Source organism: Epithele typhae (genome assembly GCF_022376455.1).
Source record: "Epithele typhae strain CBS 203.58 chromosome Unknown BXZ73scaffold_87, whole genome shotgun sequence".
Lineage (NCBI taxonomy): Eukaryota > Fungi > Basidiomycota > Agaricomycetes > Polyporales > Epitheliaceae > Epithele > Epithele typhae.
In genome coordinates, this window is record NW_025954278.1 from 72680 (window position 1) to 87588 (window position 14909).

The window sequence follows — 14909 nt, forward strand, 5'->3', positions numbered from 1 at the left end:
AGTAAACGAGAAGTACAAACGCAGACGGCAGACGTTACTGGCCAGCTTGCTCAGCATACACCTACACAGTTCTCGTCAGTCTAGTTCCCTAGCAGCACACAAGCAAGCGAAACGCACCTTGATCGTCTTATCCGCCCCGCCGGTAATCAAGCGTGTGCCCGTGACGTCGAACGTCGAACAGAACGCACCCGCCTCGGCCTCGAGCGAGCCCGGCTGGGGCACGTCGTCCATGTTCTGAAACGCGGTGCCAGTGTCCCAGTCCCAGAAGTTGAGCGAGCCGTTATCGCCCCCGGAAAAGAAGACGCCCTCGGAATTGACGGAGAGGGTGTTGATGATCGCGTTGTGGCCGGCGAAGTTGAAGACGAAAGCGCCCTCGGGGCACTTCCACTTCTTAATGTTGTTGCCCCCCGCCGACGCGGACGCGAAAGTGTACTCGGTCGGGTGCACGGCGAGCGCACGGACCGACTTTTTGTGGTGCGTCAGGGTGACCATCGTCTTTCCCGCGGCGAGGTCCCAAAGACTACAGCGCACAATAAGACGCGAAGGTTGACGAAGGAGAGAAGATAGAAACGCACCGGACTGTCGAGTCCATACTGCCCGTGATGATTTGAGGGTCCGACTCCTGGCATGCGACCGTTCCAACTGTGCCCGTGTGCCCCGCCAACACATGGATTTGCGCTTTTGTTCGCATGTCCCACACGCGCGCTGACGCGTCGCGGCCCGATGTGACGAGGATGTCGAGGGTAGGGTGGAGGGCAAGAGCGTACACCCCTGACAAGTGGCCGTGGTAGTGCCGGATGACCTTGTTCGCCTCGAGGTCCCAGCACTTCACCATCTACGGAACTCGAGATTGAAAAGTGTCGGGAGAAATGAGCAAGCAAACACGCACCTTGTCTTCACCGCACGAGAACAAGTACGGGTGTCTTGACGAGACCGCCAACCCGCGCACGGTCGAGATGTGCCCCGTCAACGACAGCTTGAGCTCACCCGACGCCAGGTCCCAGATCTTGATGACCCGGTCTCCCGCTCCCGTTGCGAACCACTTGTTTCCCGGCTCGACCGCGACGCTTCGCACCCACCCCAGGTGCCCCGAGATGACGCGGACGAGCTTCCACGGGGGATGATACGTGGGCTTCACTGTACGCGTCGTTTTGTGCAGTTGCAGCGCCTTCGAAAGCGAGCTCGAGGAGGCGAAAGTGGAAGGTTGGGGGGCGGGCGTGTTGTCGATTTGGGCGATCATGCGACCGGTGTCGGAGCTCGCTGGATGTGCCTGTGAGATAGGTCGAGCAGCTTCACGAGGCAAGCGCACTCACGCCCTGCCGTGATCATCTTCCTGGTCTCCTTTGGTCGCGCGGGCCCAACGCCGCCTTGTTGTGCAAGGAGTGCAGGGGGGAGCTGCCTGACTTCCCGGAACTCGTCGTTGATTTTCACGGAGAGACGGAGCTTCGCGCTGTGTACGCGAGGGCAAGCTTGAGAGACTGTACCAAGAGCAAGTCATTGAGCCCCAACGCACCTCTTCTCCTCATCTTTGCCGGGCTCTTCCAACCCAGACGCGAAGATGTCTCGTGTCCGTTTCCCGCATACTTGCAGAAGGGGGTTTAAAGGAGGGAGCGACGATGTCATGTTAACCAGGAAGGTGCAAGAGAAGTCTCAGAAAGCGCGAGAGAAAGAAGGTCAAGAGGCAGCGAGTAGTCGTGGCCGTCGAGGGCGACCTCGAACACTGGTGGCGCGGCAGCGAGCTCGACGCGCCGGCCGGCGAGCGCGCTGTTTGCACACGTTTGCATCCGCTTAGTAATCGGCGCCAATTGCGCACACGAGCCTGGCGCGTGCGGGGCTTGGGCTTTATCCACCACATGCAACGGTGTCGGGACGAGGGCAAAGCTGCATCTGTCGCTGCTGAACAGGGAAATTGAGCCATTCGCGTCGTCCGCCTCCGTGCACCGCATCCCGTGAACAGCGACATGTCCGCCGCGTCGGAGCTCAAGCCCCTCGTGAAGAGCTTGAACGGCGCGTCCACCGACGAGGTGCGTAGCGATTTCCCTATGGCGTCCCCATTCACTTTGTTTTTATTCTTATCTGACGCTTTTGGTCGTTCCAGGAGATCGTGGGCATCCTGAAAACCTTGAAGCAACATGCGAAGATCACCGAGTCTGTGCTACGAGTACGTCCAGACGCACCGTCGTCGCTGGCTGTCCAATATCGCGCTCATTTGCCACTCGACAGGAAAGCAAGGCCGGTTTGGCTGTCGGCAAGCTTCGTGCGCATGCGTCCAAGCAGGTCTCAGACCTCGCGAAGGAGATCGTGAAGAAGTGGAAGACGGAGGTCGAGCGGGAAAAGGCAGCATCAGGGGGGAGCGGGAAGTCTTCGAAACCAGGTGTGTGGTTCTCCGACTAGCTTTCCTGCAAAGTCCCTGAGTCCGCCCGGTCCGAAGCGGCCAAGAAAGTAGCAGCGCCCCCTGCGGCAGCTCCCTCTTCCACCCCAGTCACCCCGACCACCGCCGGGTCGAAGATAAGCGACAACCGTTCTGCAAAGATCGATGGCGTGAAATTCAACCACACGAACGACAAGACGCGAGAAAAGTGCGCAGAGCTTATCTACGATGCCCTTGTGTTCGACTCCGGTGCACGTACGTGATCCCATCCCTGCGGTCTTTCGATGACGTGGCAACTGGCTGATATCTTCGCAGCGGCCGACCTTGTGCTCCAACGTGCGAGTGAGATTGAGAAGACGGTGCTGAATGACAACGGAAGCGCGAACGCAGCTTACAAGGCGAAGATCCGTTCTCTGTTCGTCAATCTGAAGGACAAGAACAACCCGGGTCTCCGAGAGAGCGTTGTGTCTGGCGACCTCGCCGTAGGCAAGTTTTGCAAGATGAGCAGCCAGGTGAGTGCTTTGTCTTACCTGACACTGCGGGCGACTGCATGTTCGCGTTAGGAAATGGCCTCGGAAGAACGCAAGGCCGCGAATGCTAAAATTGCGCAAGAGAACCTTTTCAAGACCCTGGGCGCGGGAGAGCAGGAAGCGGAGACAGACGCGTTCCAGTGTGGCCGCTGCAAACAGGTGCGCACACACTCGGCCCCGCGAGAGCAAATGACTTATAAGGACGTGCAGCGAAAGTGCCGATACAGACAGGCGCAGACTCGCAGCGCTGATGAGCCGATGACGGTGCGTCCTCCATACCTCTAACGTGCATTTATACTATGCTGACCGCTTTGTATCAGACCTTCGTAACGTACGTGACGTACACCATCTATCGTGCTCTATGCAACCCACTGACCTCTCCTGGTCTAGCTGTACCGTGTGTAATAATAGGTGCGTCCTTCTTCTTGCCGCAACTCAGCGAAGTACTGACTTCCTTCCAGATGGAAGTTCTCTTAGAGTAGCTATACCTAATACTCCCGTCCTCTGGCGTGTTTGCATCATTATTGGCCCTGCAGTTTCTGTTTCCCGCCTCCGTAGTCAAATTAGCTTGCATGTACTTATCTACTCCCTTTCAGCTCGATGCCGCTCTCTCTTTGAGTTTGGGCGCTTTTTCTCGAACCTGACGCGCCGGACGTTTATGAGTGCCTGTATGCACACCAGCATCACCATGGGACAATTTCTCAGCTGAACGTAGGCTGTTTTGCCACCAGTTCCGTCCATAAACTGATCCTGGGTTGAATCTGGCCCAGCGACGTTATCAGCTTTGCACCAGTCTCGGGTACCATCCCTCTATGAAGAGAACACCGAAACGAACTTAATACCCTGGAGATGAACTGGTACAACACATCGACAGCCCGATGCACATAAATAGTCCATGCAGAGTCCATACACTCGAACCAATGGAGAGACGGTCCATCCGAAACCAAGCACTGTCCACACCGCGCCTCTTCCGGCGGTCCTGCATTCGCGCACTCCGCCGTCCTAGGAGTGCCGTCAAACTGCCGACCCCAAAATCGGTGAGCACTGTTCCCACGACGCAATCAAATGGCTCACCCTCTTCGAACCTCCAGTACTGCTCCCCACCCCCAGCTCCGTCGCATAATTTCGCCGACACCCCCGCTGTCAGATTTAACGTCAACCGCCCACCCGGGATCTCCAGGCTGCGGGTCCACCACGTGAGTGCTCGCTCGACCCCAAAGGCAAAATGCACGCACCGGAGAGCCGACGGATTCCCAACCTCAGCACGGGTGTCCCACTCGGTCTCGTCGCGGGTTGCGACGATGCTCGTTCCCCGGCGCCCCGCCCCGTCCAGCCCCAGAAAGAGCCCGGTAGCGACACTCCTGAATGACCACCGCGTGGTGGACCCCGCGTTAGGCTGCCGAGGCCACTCGGCGACCCACTGCGCAAGAAGGAAGGTGAGCAACTTCGACTAGTTTAGATCTTGCGCGCTGCGCCGCGTACATACCTTCTGGTGGTCGGCGTTGCTCCAGGGCGCTCCGGTGATGGTGCGAAAGTCGGCCATGTCGAGTGCGAGGACGGTCCGGGTCTGGGTGTTGACGAGCTTGTAGGTGTGACCCGACTGGATTTGAAAGACCATGTTGTATCGCTGGTGGTTGTGGTTGTGGTGCTGACGGAATGTGACAGGCCGCAAGACTGGGTTGAGCGGGGCTGGATGGGATGCATACACGTCCGTCCATGCTCTTATACCGAGTCCCGTGCGGAGTGCTATGCGGTGGTCGAGCTCGTGGAGGGGGCTGAGATGACCTGTCGTTCACCTCAAAATGGGCGTCGCCTGCCCCCACCACCGCCGGTCGATCGAGGGACGGCACGTAGGTGGGCGGTCGTGGATCGGGGCCCAGGCTCGAGCAGGTGATGATGCGCAGATTTGTCCAACCGTTCGTTCCCCGTTCCCGTGGTTGGCCTCGCGCTTCCGTGGAAGTCCTCTGACTTGTCCCACAAGAGTGCGGGGCGGGCAAGGGGCACTACTATAAAGGCTATTTTGTGGACGTTTCTCCTACTCTTTCCAGGGCCGGTCGCCCATATGAAGCTGCGCTTCGCATGGTGGGTAGTCGCCGTTATCTTCGCACCATTGTCTATGTCTGAGCCATTTTTCCCTAATATTCCTTATTCTTAGATTTCTGCAGTGCAATACTGACTCACTCGTAGGCATCATCCGACGTCCCTGGTGCCGATGACGTCATACCATAAGACGATGTTGATTGTTCAATTGGCGCCTACCAATGCATGTCACACATAGCACCATAGAAGCCATTCAAAATCTACGAAATCTCCTTATAGACGAACGATATCATCGGAGCAGCTGCTACAGACTTCTCGAGCTGCGAAGAGCACTTCCGACCACGTGCCCGCGGGTGCGAAGAAGAACGATGCGGCTTGACCAGGTGTGTTACAGGCGCACTCGAGCCGGTCTCCTCCCCATCACCCGCCGGCAAATTGGCCACTGGATGCCGTGCTGCCAAGTGTCGTGTGGGTTCCAGTTGTTCCGAGGCGCGGCGACTTCCTGTTTTGGATACTGGTACTCTGTATATTCCATACCAAACGGACATGACCCGTCTTCACCGGTCTTCGCGCGATGACGCCGGTCGTTCCTGGCTGCCATCAAAGGCATTGCGCATACGTTTGAACAGCCGCAGGGAGCACTGCTTCAATCGCCGCCCCTATCAGCGCTCCGTACAACTTCTTGCCCTCGGAACGACGGGGAGAAGAAGCCAGCTCAACGAAGAGCCCGCAGCGCAGAACGCGTAACTCTTCATCTTGCCGGCGACGATGCCTACGGACGATGACTCCTCGGGGAAAGCACCACCACCGTCTCGGGACACACCCACGCGCTGCAGGCCTGGAGCCCGCCGCGTGGCCGGGCGAGGAGCCGCAGCCTGAGCGCGAGAGATCGCCGAAAGCGTAACTCCCCATCTCAGCCCAAACAGTACAAGACCGGCCTTCGCCCTCCCTCGCCGTCGACGTCTTAATGGCCACTGACACTTCATCTCGTCGGCTCGCTCTCGGGAGACGTCCGCGCGCTCCGACGACTGAGTACCATACCACGAGACTCCTGCGTCGGTCGCCATGGTCGCCTCCAGCCCCCGTCCTCCCTGCCACCAGCGAGCAGCTGACCGTCCAGAGCATCGAGTCGGCACGACGGACCATCCGCACACTCCATCGATTCCGACGCTCCACAAACTGCAAGTATAGTACTGAGAGAGGACGTCGCTGGCAGACCGCGCGCAGACTGCGCGCCGCCGATCCGCCATGCTAGCCCTCCAGCGCGTGTCCGCCGGCGATGAGATCGGCTGGCCATCTCCCATGGCCCAGCCCGGGTGCGTGCATGTAGTGCGTGCAGAACCCAGGAGGGGAAGGCCCACATCCTAAACAACCCACATCAGCGCAAGCATTTCATGAGCAGCCCGCACGCTCGAGTGCACAGTCTGCGGACCCGACGCAAGGGAGCCTATGCGCCCCCTGAGGGCTGAGTCGCCAGCCAACGTCTTGCGCGCGCACGCGCTGCGAACGGGGCTCGATTCAGTGTGCGCCGGAATGCGCACTCTTTCGCCGTACTTGCACTTACGCTTGTGGGTGGAATGGCGCCCGACCCGATGCGCATGCGACGACCGAGGCGGACCAGGCCTATGTACAGCACCCCGAGCGGGTGTGCACTCACGCTGCGCCCCGGACCATGACCACGGCCACCGTTGCCAGTGTCCGCTCGCCGCTCGCCACTTCATAGCGCCCGCTCGGGCCTCCGGGGCGAGCGTAGAATAAGCTTGGGCGGGCCACTGGGGTGCGACCGGCCTCCGCAGACGCAGATCCTCAACGTGCGGCCTGGACGAGCGGTGTGGGGGCCCGCGGGGCGAATTCGGAGTAGACCTGGAACGCTGCCGCCGCCCCGCCGCCCCAGCTCTAAAAGCCAATGCCATCTCCGTGCGGGTCAACCACAGCGTGCGTCCGAACCACCCGCTGACCCGACGAGAGGAGAGAGAAGAGCGGGAGACGCGCCGCCGGAAGTAGGGTCGCCACTGCAGCCGCGCGGTGGGCTCGTCATCCGTACGTATGTGTTTGTGTCGCAGGGCCATAGAGGCCGAGGGAGAGGGCGTCGCGAAGTGTGCTTCGCGAAAAGGCTATCATCCATCTCGCAAAGTTAAAACTCGTATTCCCGAGCCCTCTATGTTACTCAGGATCCCCTGGAGCCGGAAGTGGAGCGCGTGCTGGTCGAGATGCGCATGGTGAGGGAGGAACGGGTGGCACGCCCCCGCCGCCACCCGGGCAACATGCGCATCGAGGATCCGGGGTAACATCAGTAGCAGCTCATCTATGATATCCCGCGAAGCCTAGACCCTGCGCCCTAGGGCGCGTGGTGGCCGCCGACCGTCGAGGGCAGCTCATACGGCCCCGCGGTCGGTGGGCAGAGGCGCGAGGCGCGAGCCCGCCACGTGCGCTCGGACCGGTGTCCCAGGCCACCCCCGCGCTGGAGGCTGGCCACCACCGACCAGGCCCTACCGCGCAGCCGCGACGCCCGTCAGCCGACCGGTATATGGAATGGGGAGCACCGTCGTGATCACGATCGGGGCCCATCGGTGCGGGCTGGGGTCAGATTCCCTCCTCGAGGCCGGCGTCGCAGTCAGCACGGGTCTTCCTGTCTGTCTGTAGGGAGTGCCAGGAAGCTCCCTCCATACGCGCACGCGCCGCACAAGACGTGGAACTGGGCGCGCCGCGAGCGGGAGTGACGACGGAGCGACGGCGTCGTCGAGAACCCAGCTCGCCAAGGGCCCTTCAGGCGCGGAGGTGCATGGGGCACACCTCGACCGCGCTCGAGGGGCCCAAGTGCTCGCGCTGGCGGGCACTGTGGCCGTCACACCACCACGGGCTCAGGCCCGAGTGCGGGCGGCCAGCTCTAGAGCCCCGAGTAGCGTCCTCAGCGTGTGCGGCCGGCCGCGGGAACAACGCCCGCCTGGACGCACCGCGCGGAAGGCTACGTGCACCGCGCAAGCGGGACACCGGATGGAGCAGCGTCTGGGCGACGCGACGCTATGAAACTCTGAAGCTTCACGGTCTAGGCCGCTGGTTCGCCCGGGCGTGCGTGCGGCCCAGCTGGCGGCGAGAAGCCCGCCTCGCGCGTGCGACGCTGGCTGCCTCGCCGCCCCGCCCCAGGATCGACGCGTGCAGGCTATTGCGCGCAACGTGGCGCTGCGAGTCGGCCCGGCGTTGCGCCTCACACCAAGTCGGTTTTCCCGACATTGGGTGGGACCGCCCGCGATGATCCCAGATAAGATGAGCGTAGGACGGACGGGCGGGATCGCCAGCGCAGAACGAGGGGAGAGAGAGGCTCTGAAGCTTGGGAATCGAACGTAGGGCAGCGGAGTGCGCACCGTGATTCAATGCAGTTCTTCACGCGCCCAGCCATTCGGGAGCAGGCAGCCCGACAGAGTGGTGACGTTAGAGGAGGGGGGCCTGCGAGAGCTGCTGAGCGACGCGCGCCGCAACCAAGTCAGGCGTACCTCCTCCGTGAATCTCTCTCCTCCGCCCGGCGCCTGGCTCGATCGAGGGTGCAGATGGTGCGGCTAGGGCGCCGGGGGAGTTGGCGTCAGAGTTCCCCGCAAGAATAACCCCCGTTCTGGAGCGTGCTACAAGCGTTAGTATGGGACGAGACGGCGGACTGGGAGGCAGTCACTTGCCTTGTTCAGACGACCGCCGCGGCGCTCGTGATGCGATCGCTCACGCGGCAGGGGACGGAAAGCGAGGGTAGTGGGAAGGAGGCACACTCGACGGAGCAGCTCGCAGCGCGTCATTAGATACGAGTGGCAGTGTCGCTTAAGAGCAGGATGGAGCCGCGAGCGCGCGGGGGCTCTTGGGAAGGAGCGGCGCCGGCTGCCCAGGGTGGCAAGATTTTGAGACCGGTTCGAGCTCGCCGAGCGTGGCGTGCAGCGTGCAAGAGCGTGCACGGCGCAGCGGGAGAGCCGTCGGGAAAGCCGCACCCCGCGCGCACCACCTGATGTACAGCGAGTCAGCGTGATCCACGACCGCCGCATGGCCTCCTCGCGGCGCGGCCGAGTGGCTCGAGCGACCGGTGCATCGCGCAGGCGACCGAGGCAACTCAATCGCCGTGCAGGAGAAGGCGTGGACGTACGTGGGATTTAGCCTATGGCGAGCCCATGGCGAGCTCGTCACCGGCAGACGCGAGTGTCGACATTCCTAACGCAAAGCAGTCAGTACGGGCGCCTCATATCAGCGATGAGGGCGAATGAGGCAAGTCCACTTGCAGTCGCGTGCATAGATCACGCACGCCCAGCGCAACGCCACCGCCGCGCTCGCGAGGACGCGAGGCTGCCGCCGCGCACGGCGGATCAGATGCGCATGCGTGCGTCGCGGCAGCGCTCGAGACGGACACGTACCCGCGAGTGCGAAAGCGACCGGGCAGCCCTGAGGGGCGCGCGGGATCTTATCTCGATGGCTTCCCAGCAGCAGCCAAAACCATCCGCGCGAGGTAATCATGCTTGGGATCTGGATCGTCGTCCGCGCGCCACATTCAGTCCCGGCTCGAACGCCGACGACGAGAGCAGCTGGCCACCCAGCCACGTCGCGGGGCTCGCCTGCCGCAGTGGACGAAGAGCCCGGCGACGTGCAGCGTATTGCTATTCTCTGCACCGCTTGAATCCGCGCTCGCGCGACCCGGAGCTTCGTACCCCAAATGAAGCGCGGGAGTGGGCGATGGCAAAACGACGTCTGCGCATCATCACCACCTGCTCGCGCCCGGGCCTCGACCCACGACCGCCCACCTACGTGCCGTCCCTCGATCGACCGGCGGTGGTGGGGGCAGGCGACGCCCATTTTGAGGTAAACGACAGGTCATCCCAGCGCCCTCCACGAGCTCGACCACCGCACAGCACTCCGCACGGGACTCGGTATAAGAGCATGGATGGACGTGCCTCGTCGACGCATCCCATCCAGCCCCGTTCAACCCCGTCTTGCGGCCTGTCAGAGCCCGTCAGTACCATAACCACCACCACAACCACCAGCGATACAACATGGTCTTTCAGGTCCAGTCGGGTCACACCTACAAGCTCGTCAACACCCAGACCCGGACCGTCCTCGCACTCGACATGGCCGACTTTCGTACCATCACCGGAGCGCCCTGGAGCAACGCCGACCACCAGAAGGTACGTAGCGCACCGCGCAGCCGGATCTGAAGGAAGAGTCGGAGTGGCTCACCTTGTTGCGCAGTGGGTGGCCGAGGGCCCTCGGCAGAACGCAGGACCCACCACGCGCTGGTCATTCAGGAATGTCGCCACCGGGCTCTTCCTGGGGCTGGACGGAGCGGGGCGCCAGGGAACGAGCATCGTCGCGACGCGCGACGAGACCGAGTGGGACGCCCGTGCCGAGGCCGGGAATCCGTCTGCTCTCCGGTGCGTGCATTTGCCTTTGGGGGGTCGAGCGAGGACTCACGTGATGGGCCCGCAGCCTGGCGATCCCAGGTGGGCGATTGACGTTGAATCTGACTGCGGGGCTGCCTGCGAAACTGTGCGACGGGGCTGGGGGTGGGGAGCAGTACTGGAGGTTCGAAGAGGGTGAGCTATTTGTGCGGCTGAGGATCGCGTCGTGACTGATCTTCGGTTTCGCAGTTTGAGGGCGCCGCCAGGGCATCCATGGCGTCGGATGGCGCGAATGGGGCGCCGCCGGAAGAGGGCGCGGTGTGCTTGATTTCGGATGGACTGTGTCTTCATTGGTTCGAGTACATGGACTCTGCATGGACTATTTATGTGTCGGACTTTGCATCGGGCTGTCGAAGTGTCGTACCAGTCCATTTCCGGTCTTGCTATCGAGCTTTTCCTGTGTTCTTGTCAGAGTGGCTCGGCCAAGAGGCTGTTGCAAGACGCGCTTACGTGTGAGGGCCAGCACTAGCGAAACGGTGTCTTCTTGCCAGACGGAGAAGGGAATTGGTACATCGGGGGGACGAGATCAACATGCCTTCAGTGGAGATGTGTTCCGCCATGATGTTGGGGTGCCTATATGCGCGCCGTTGGTGGTGGTGGTGGTGGTGGTAACGCAGGAAGAAGCGTTTTACTAGACGCCCACCATCTCAGCCGCGAATGTCGATCATCAGCGCCCAAGAGGTTTTAGAAACGTTCCGACTACTAACATCACGATGGAGGCGAACAAATAAGCAGACGTAAGGACAGTAGATTCTGGTGGAATGGAAATATGGAAGTGAGACTCGGGGGCAATATAGGTGCAACAATATTTACGCTCTCCCGCGTCTGATCAGCGGTGTCGAAGAATTCGCGTATTCGTCCCTCTGCTCCTCGGAGGCCATCTCTTGGCAAGAGGATGAAATCACAGGCAGAGTCAAATTACGACCCTGTTCGCTCAAACCCTCATTCAAAAGAGTTTCTCAACAGCCTAGCTAGACCAATGTCGGCTTTCTGGCAGCGTGGCCTGGCTAGGAGACTGTCCCTCATCGTCATCTTATTACATGACGTAATCGAGGCTTTCAAAACGTAGGCGCTAACACATAGTGCCGACAGAGAGAGGAGGGAATGCCTCCAACTAATAGATAACGGAGCGACCACAGTGATACAGTACACGCGAACCCATGAGGGTCCGACAAATGGACGCGTTGCGCTTCCGAATCCCGATCGTACACTTCGGTGAGCTTCAATACAAGTACAATTACACGGGCGCGCAGTAAGCTTTCCACTCAAGCTAAGACATAGTTCGGCATCAGGACTGACGGAACGACAAGCGGATGCTCAGGAAAGCTCACCCTCTTCGATCATCCACGCCTGGTTCATGCCCTCGTCCCACTTCTTCCAGAGCGTGATCGGAGTGCCCGGCTGTTTGTTGCCGTTGTCGCTCAGGTCCAGGCAGTACTGAGTGTCCTTGAGGAACAGCCTGTACGCGCGCGGGTCAGTTCTTCCGAGCTCGGCGGCAGGGAGGTAAGGAGCTCGAGGGCACGCACCGGACGTTGTTCGGGTCCTTCTTGTCCGCGCGGAGCTGCCACTCGGCGGCGCGGTCAGTCGCGATGAGCTTCCGGCCGTTCTCGGGCTGGTCCTTGTCGAGGCCGACGAAGAGGCCGGTGGCCTGGTTCTTGAGGCGCCAGTGCTCGCTGTCGGAGTGCTCGAGCGTCCACTGCGGGGGGTAGGGTTAGCGGCGGAGGTGCGGCGGGTGGCACGGGCGAGACAGGAGGAGGCGGGCGAGGGGGACAATGAAGGGGCGCACGCAGGCGATGCGCACCTTCTGGTTCGCGCCTCCGTTGAAGTTGTAGCCCGTGATGGGCGCGCCGCGGTCCTGACCGGAGAGGTCGACGACGGTGCCGCCCTTCGCGTTCGTGAGCTTGTAGGTCTGGCCGTCCCGGACGTTCTGTACGTTGACTACCATGGTGTTTGCGATGCGGTATGTGAGGGTGGTAAAAGAGCAAGTTGGACGGGCTCTTCGCCGTGCGCAAGGTAGGCTATATGCCATTCGGCGGGCCTGGTCCTTTGGCGTGGGTTACTCCACGTCCTCACCTAGGAGGACGGTATTGAGGGGCCCAGGCGCTGCTGACGGGACGCGAGGGGAGGTGACAGTGAGGTGACGCCATGTACGATGCAGGCGATCGCCCTGTCTGGGGGGTTCTGTGACCTTGTTAGGCAACGGTGCGGAAGTGGCCACAGGAGCCGAGAGCAGAAAGCGGAATAACTGAAGGGCTATCGTGCGGGGTTAGAAATGGTTATACGAGGAGTGAGGGGCGGCGGACCGTTTGATTCGATCTTCGAGTGCGAGATTCGGACGCTTGTGTCGCGTGGGCCTCGACGTCGAGGGCTGCAAGAACGGACACCGCATACGCCAGAAGACTAGTGGAGTGGCCTCCGAGTATGTACATATTCGTAAGACATGAAACGAGCGTGAGCGCGACCAGCGATGATCATACGGTTATATTGCAACGCGTGGCGTCGCAGAGCTGGAGGGCGAAAGAACTGCTCCACTTCATGACCCATGGGGCCATCGAGGGCTACCTGGTCGTCGGCTGAAAGAGAGCGCATAGCAGCACTCGTGGAGGCGGGCTGATTTGTATCATTTGACCGCCCTCGGGGCCGCGGTGCGTGTCGTGATGGACCTGGCGCGCGACGCCCTTGCCATAATCGGAAGCGCGACCGCAGGCGGCGACCCGTAACCTGGCGCGGCGACTCCGACGGTCAGCTGGTTGACAAGCCCGGCACCGAAATGTGAGTTGTGGGGAGGCGGTGGGATCGTGGGGATGGCGGAAACAAGGGGCGAGGCTAGGTCGGCGGGCGGTGCGGCGGAAGGATCGGGGGCGGGGCGGGCAATTGCAAGCGGACTGGCGGGCAGGGGGCGGCCTGGGCGGGCGCAGGCAGGCGCAGGCCGTGGTGCACCGCCGCGCGCTCGGCGGTCGCATTCCCCGGCGGGCGCTCTGCCGCGGGCGGTGCTCAGGCGCCGGCAGCATTCCCGCGCACGGGCCCTATGCTGACATAAGCAAACGCCCCGTGCTGTGTTGGGAGGAGTTTGAAACTGGGAGAAAACCGTCGCTGGCTATCATCGCTTCCGACAACGACGACCTCCCTCTCCACCCCCTTCTGGACCCCCGCCGTCCCCACCTGCCCCCCTACGCCCACACAGTCCCCCCCGCTGTACGACCGCCATGTCTGAAATTCGCAGGAAGCTCGTCATCGTCGGTGATGGTGCTTGCGGAAAGGTACGCATATATTCCTGTCTCCCAGCCCGCCCTCGCACCGCTCGCATGCTCACACGCACCTTCACCGACAGACCTGTCTCTTGATTGTCTTCTCCAAGGGCACTTTCCCCGAGGTATGTTTCTCCTGCTGTGTCCGTCTCGTGATGCAGCCCTCTGCAGACGTGGCATCACCACATGTGGCATCTGGGTGCTGATTCGGCCTTCCCTCGCCCCTAGGTTTACGTCCCCACCGTGTTCGAGAACTACGTCGCCGATGTCGAGGTGGATGGAAAGCACGTTGAGCTTGCGTTGTGGGATACTGCCGGCCAGGAAGACTACGACCGTCTCCGTCCCCTCAGCTACCCCGACTCCCATGTCATCCTTATTTGCTTCGCCGTAGACTCCCCGGATTCGCTCGACAACGTTCAGGAGAAGGTCTGCCTCTCCCGCTGTCGATTGCATTCCCCGCGCTCACTCATGACGCCATCCCCCTTTGTAGTGGATTTCCGAGGTTATGCACTTCTGCGCTGGTCTCCCCGTCATCCTCGTTGGTTGCAAGAAGGATCTCAGGCGCGACCCGCGTGTGATTGAGGAGCTCAGGAAGACTAACCAGCGGCCGGTCACCCCTGAGGAGGTACGTCTTTCGTGCTTTGCCCTCATCGTTCCCTTGCACTTTCTGCGGCCTGCCTCATCGGTGGGCCGAGATAGCGCCTCCTCCAACCAATCTGGGCCGCTCAGTCACAGTGTGATCTGCGTGCCTGTTTTGTTGCGCCTTGCCGACCCTTATCCGTGTCTTGCCATCCTCGTACGATATCAATGATTTTGGTCCTGACCTCGGTTTTGTCTCAATCAGGGTATGGCGGTGGCGCAACGGATTGGCGCGCGGCACTACCTCGAGTGCTCCGCCAAGTCGGGCGAAGGCGTTCGTGAGGTGTTCCAGTACGCGACTCGCGCGGCTCTTATCGTCAGGGGGAAGGGCAAGAAGAGTCATGGCTGCGTCGTCCTCTAAGCGCGCCCATACGCTACCCCCGGCCACGCAACACGTCGACCTTCAACCCTTTACCTTCGCACACCCATCGCTACTCGACGCCGGACCTCGGCTCGGTATCGCTCGGATCGTGACGACCAGGGTTGTGGGGGATGAAGGGGACGAGCAGAGGGAGAGGAGTATGTGCGTACATGCGTCATGTCGTCCCGTGCTTGCGCGCAGAAACCCGCTCCTGGCCGTTGTGTAGTCGGCGTCTTGATGTTTCGTGTTCCGTATTTGCCCCCTCTCCCGCCTTGCCCCGGCCCGTCGCCTATCACT

General features: G+C 61.4%; 6 protein-coding genes across 6 annotated transcripts; 3 read left to right on the plus strand and 3 right to left on the minus strand.

Moving 5' to 3' along the window:
* Positions 1–75: 75 nt before the first annotated feature.
* Positions 76–1623, minus strand: BXZ73DRAFT_55008 (WD40 repeat-like protein; the record flags this gene model as incomplete). Its single annotated transcript, XM_048021261.1, has 5 exons — positions 76–520; positions 576–835; positions 890–1260; positions 1314–1450; positions 1514–1623. 5 exons carry the CDS (start codon positions 1621–1623, stop codon positions 76–78), a joined length of 1323 nt encoding a protein of 440 aa, XP_047872554.1.
* A 338-nt stretch (positions 1624–1961) lies between these two features.
* Positions 1962–3378, plus strand: BXZ73DRAFT_106628 (transcription elongation factor; the record flags this gene model as incomplete). The annotated part of the gene is made up of 10 exons (XM_048016670.1): positions 1962–2024; positions 2099–2161; positions 2224–2374; positions 2432–2626; positions 2687–2883; positions 2935–3060; positions 3112–3165; positions 3222–3232; positions 3292–3312; positions 3363–3378. The coding sequence occupies 10 exons, from the start codon at positions 1962–1964 to the stop codon at positions 3376–3378; spliced, it is 897 nt and encodes a 298-aa protein (XP_047872555.1).
* A 358-nt stretch (positions 3379–3736) lies between these two features.
* BXZ73DRAFT_54983 (uncharacterized protein) lies at positions 3737–4519 on the minus strand (the record flags this gene model as incomplete). The annotated part of the gene is made up of 2 exons (XM_048021256.1): positions 3737–4321; positions 4388–4519. 2 exons carry the CDS (start codon positions 4517–4519, stop codon positions 3737–3739), a joined length of 717 nt encoding a protein of 238 aa, XP_047872556.1.
* Positions 4520–9959: 5440 nt separating this feature from the next.
* Positions 9960–10534, plus strand: BXZ73DRAFT_55027 (uncharacterized protein; the record flags this gene model as incomplete). The annotated part of the gene is made up of 3 exons (XM_048021266.1): positions 9960–10091; positions 10156–10337; positions 10393–10534. The coding sequence occupies 3 exons, from the start codon at positions 9960–9962 to the stop codon at positions 10532–10534; spliced, it is 456 nt and encodes a 151-aa protein (XP_047872557.1).
* Positions 10535–11681: 1147 nt separating this feature from the next.
* BXZ73DRAFT_106631 (ricin B-like lectin) lies at positions 11682–12309 on the minus strand (the record flags this gene model as incomplete). The annotated part of the gene is made up of 3 exons (XM_048016671.1): positions 11682–11823; positions 11891–12060; positions 12166–12309. The coding sequence occupies 3 exons, from the start codon at positions 12307–12309 to the stop codon at positions 11682–11684; spliced, it is 456 nt and encodes a 151-aa protein (XP_047872558.1).
* A 1261-nt stretch (positions 12310–13570) lies between these two features.
* Positions 13571–14612, plus strand: BXZ73DRAFT_55007 (P-loop containing nucleoside triphosphate hydrolase protein; the record flags this gene model as incomplete). The annotated part of the gene is made up of 5 exons (XM_048021260.1): positions 13571–13624; positions 13696–13737; positions 13841–14038; positions 14103–14237; positions 14457–14612. The coding sequence occupies 5 exons, from the start codon at positions 13571–13573 to the stop codon at positions 14610–14612; spliced, it is 585 nt and encodes a 194-aa protein (XP_047872559.1).
* Positions 14613–14909: the final 297 nt, after the last annotated feature.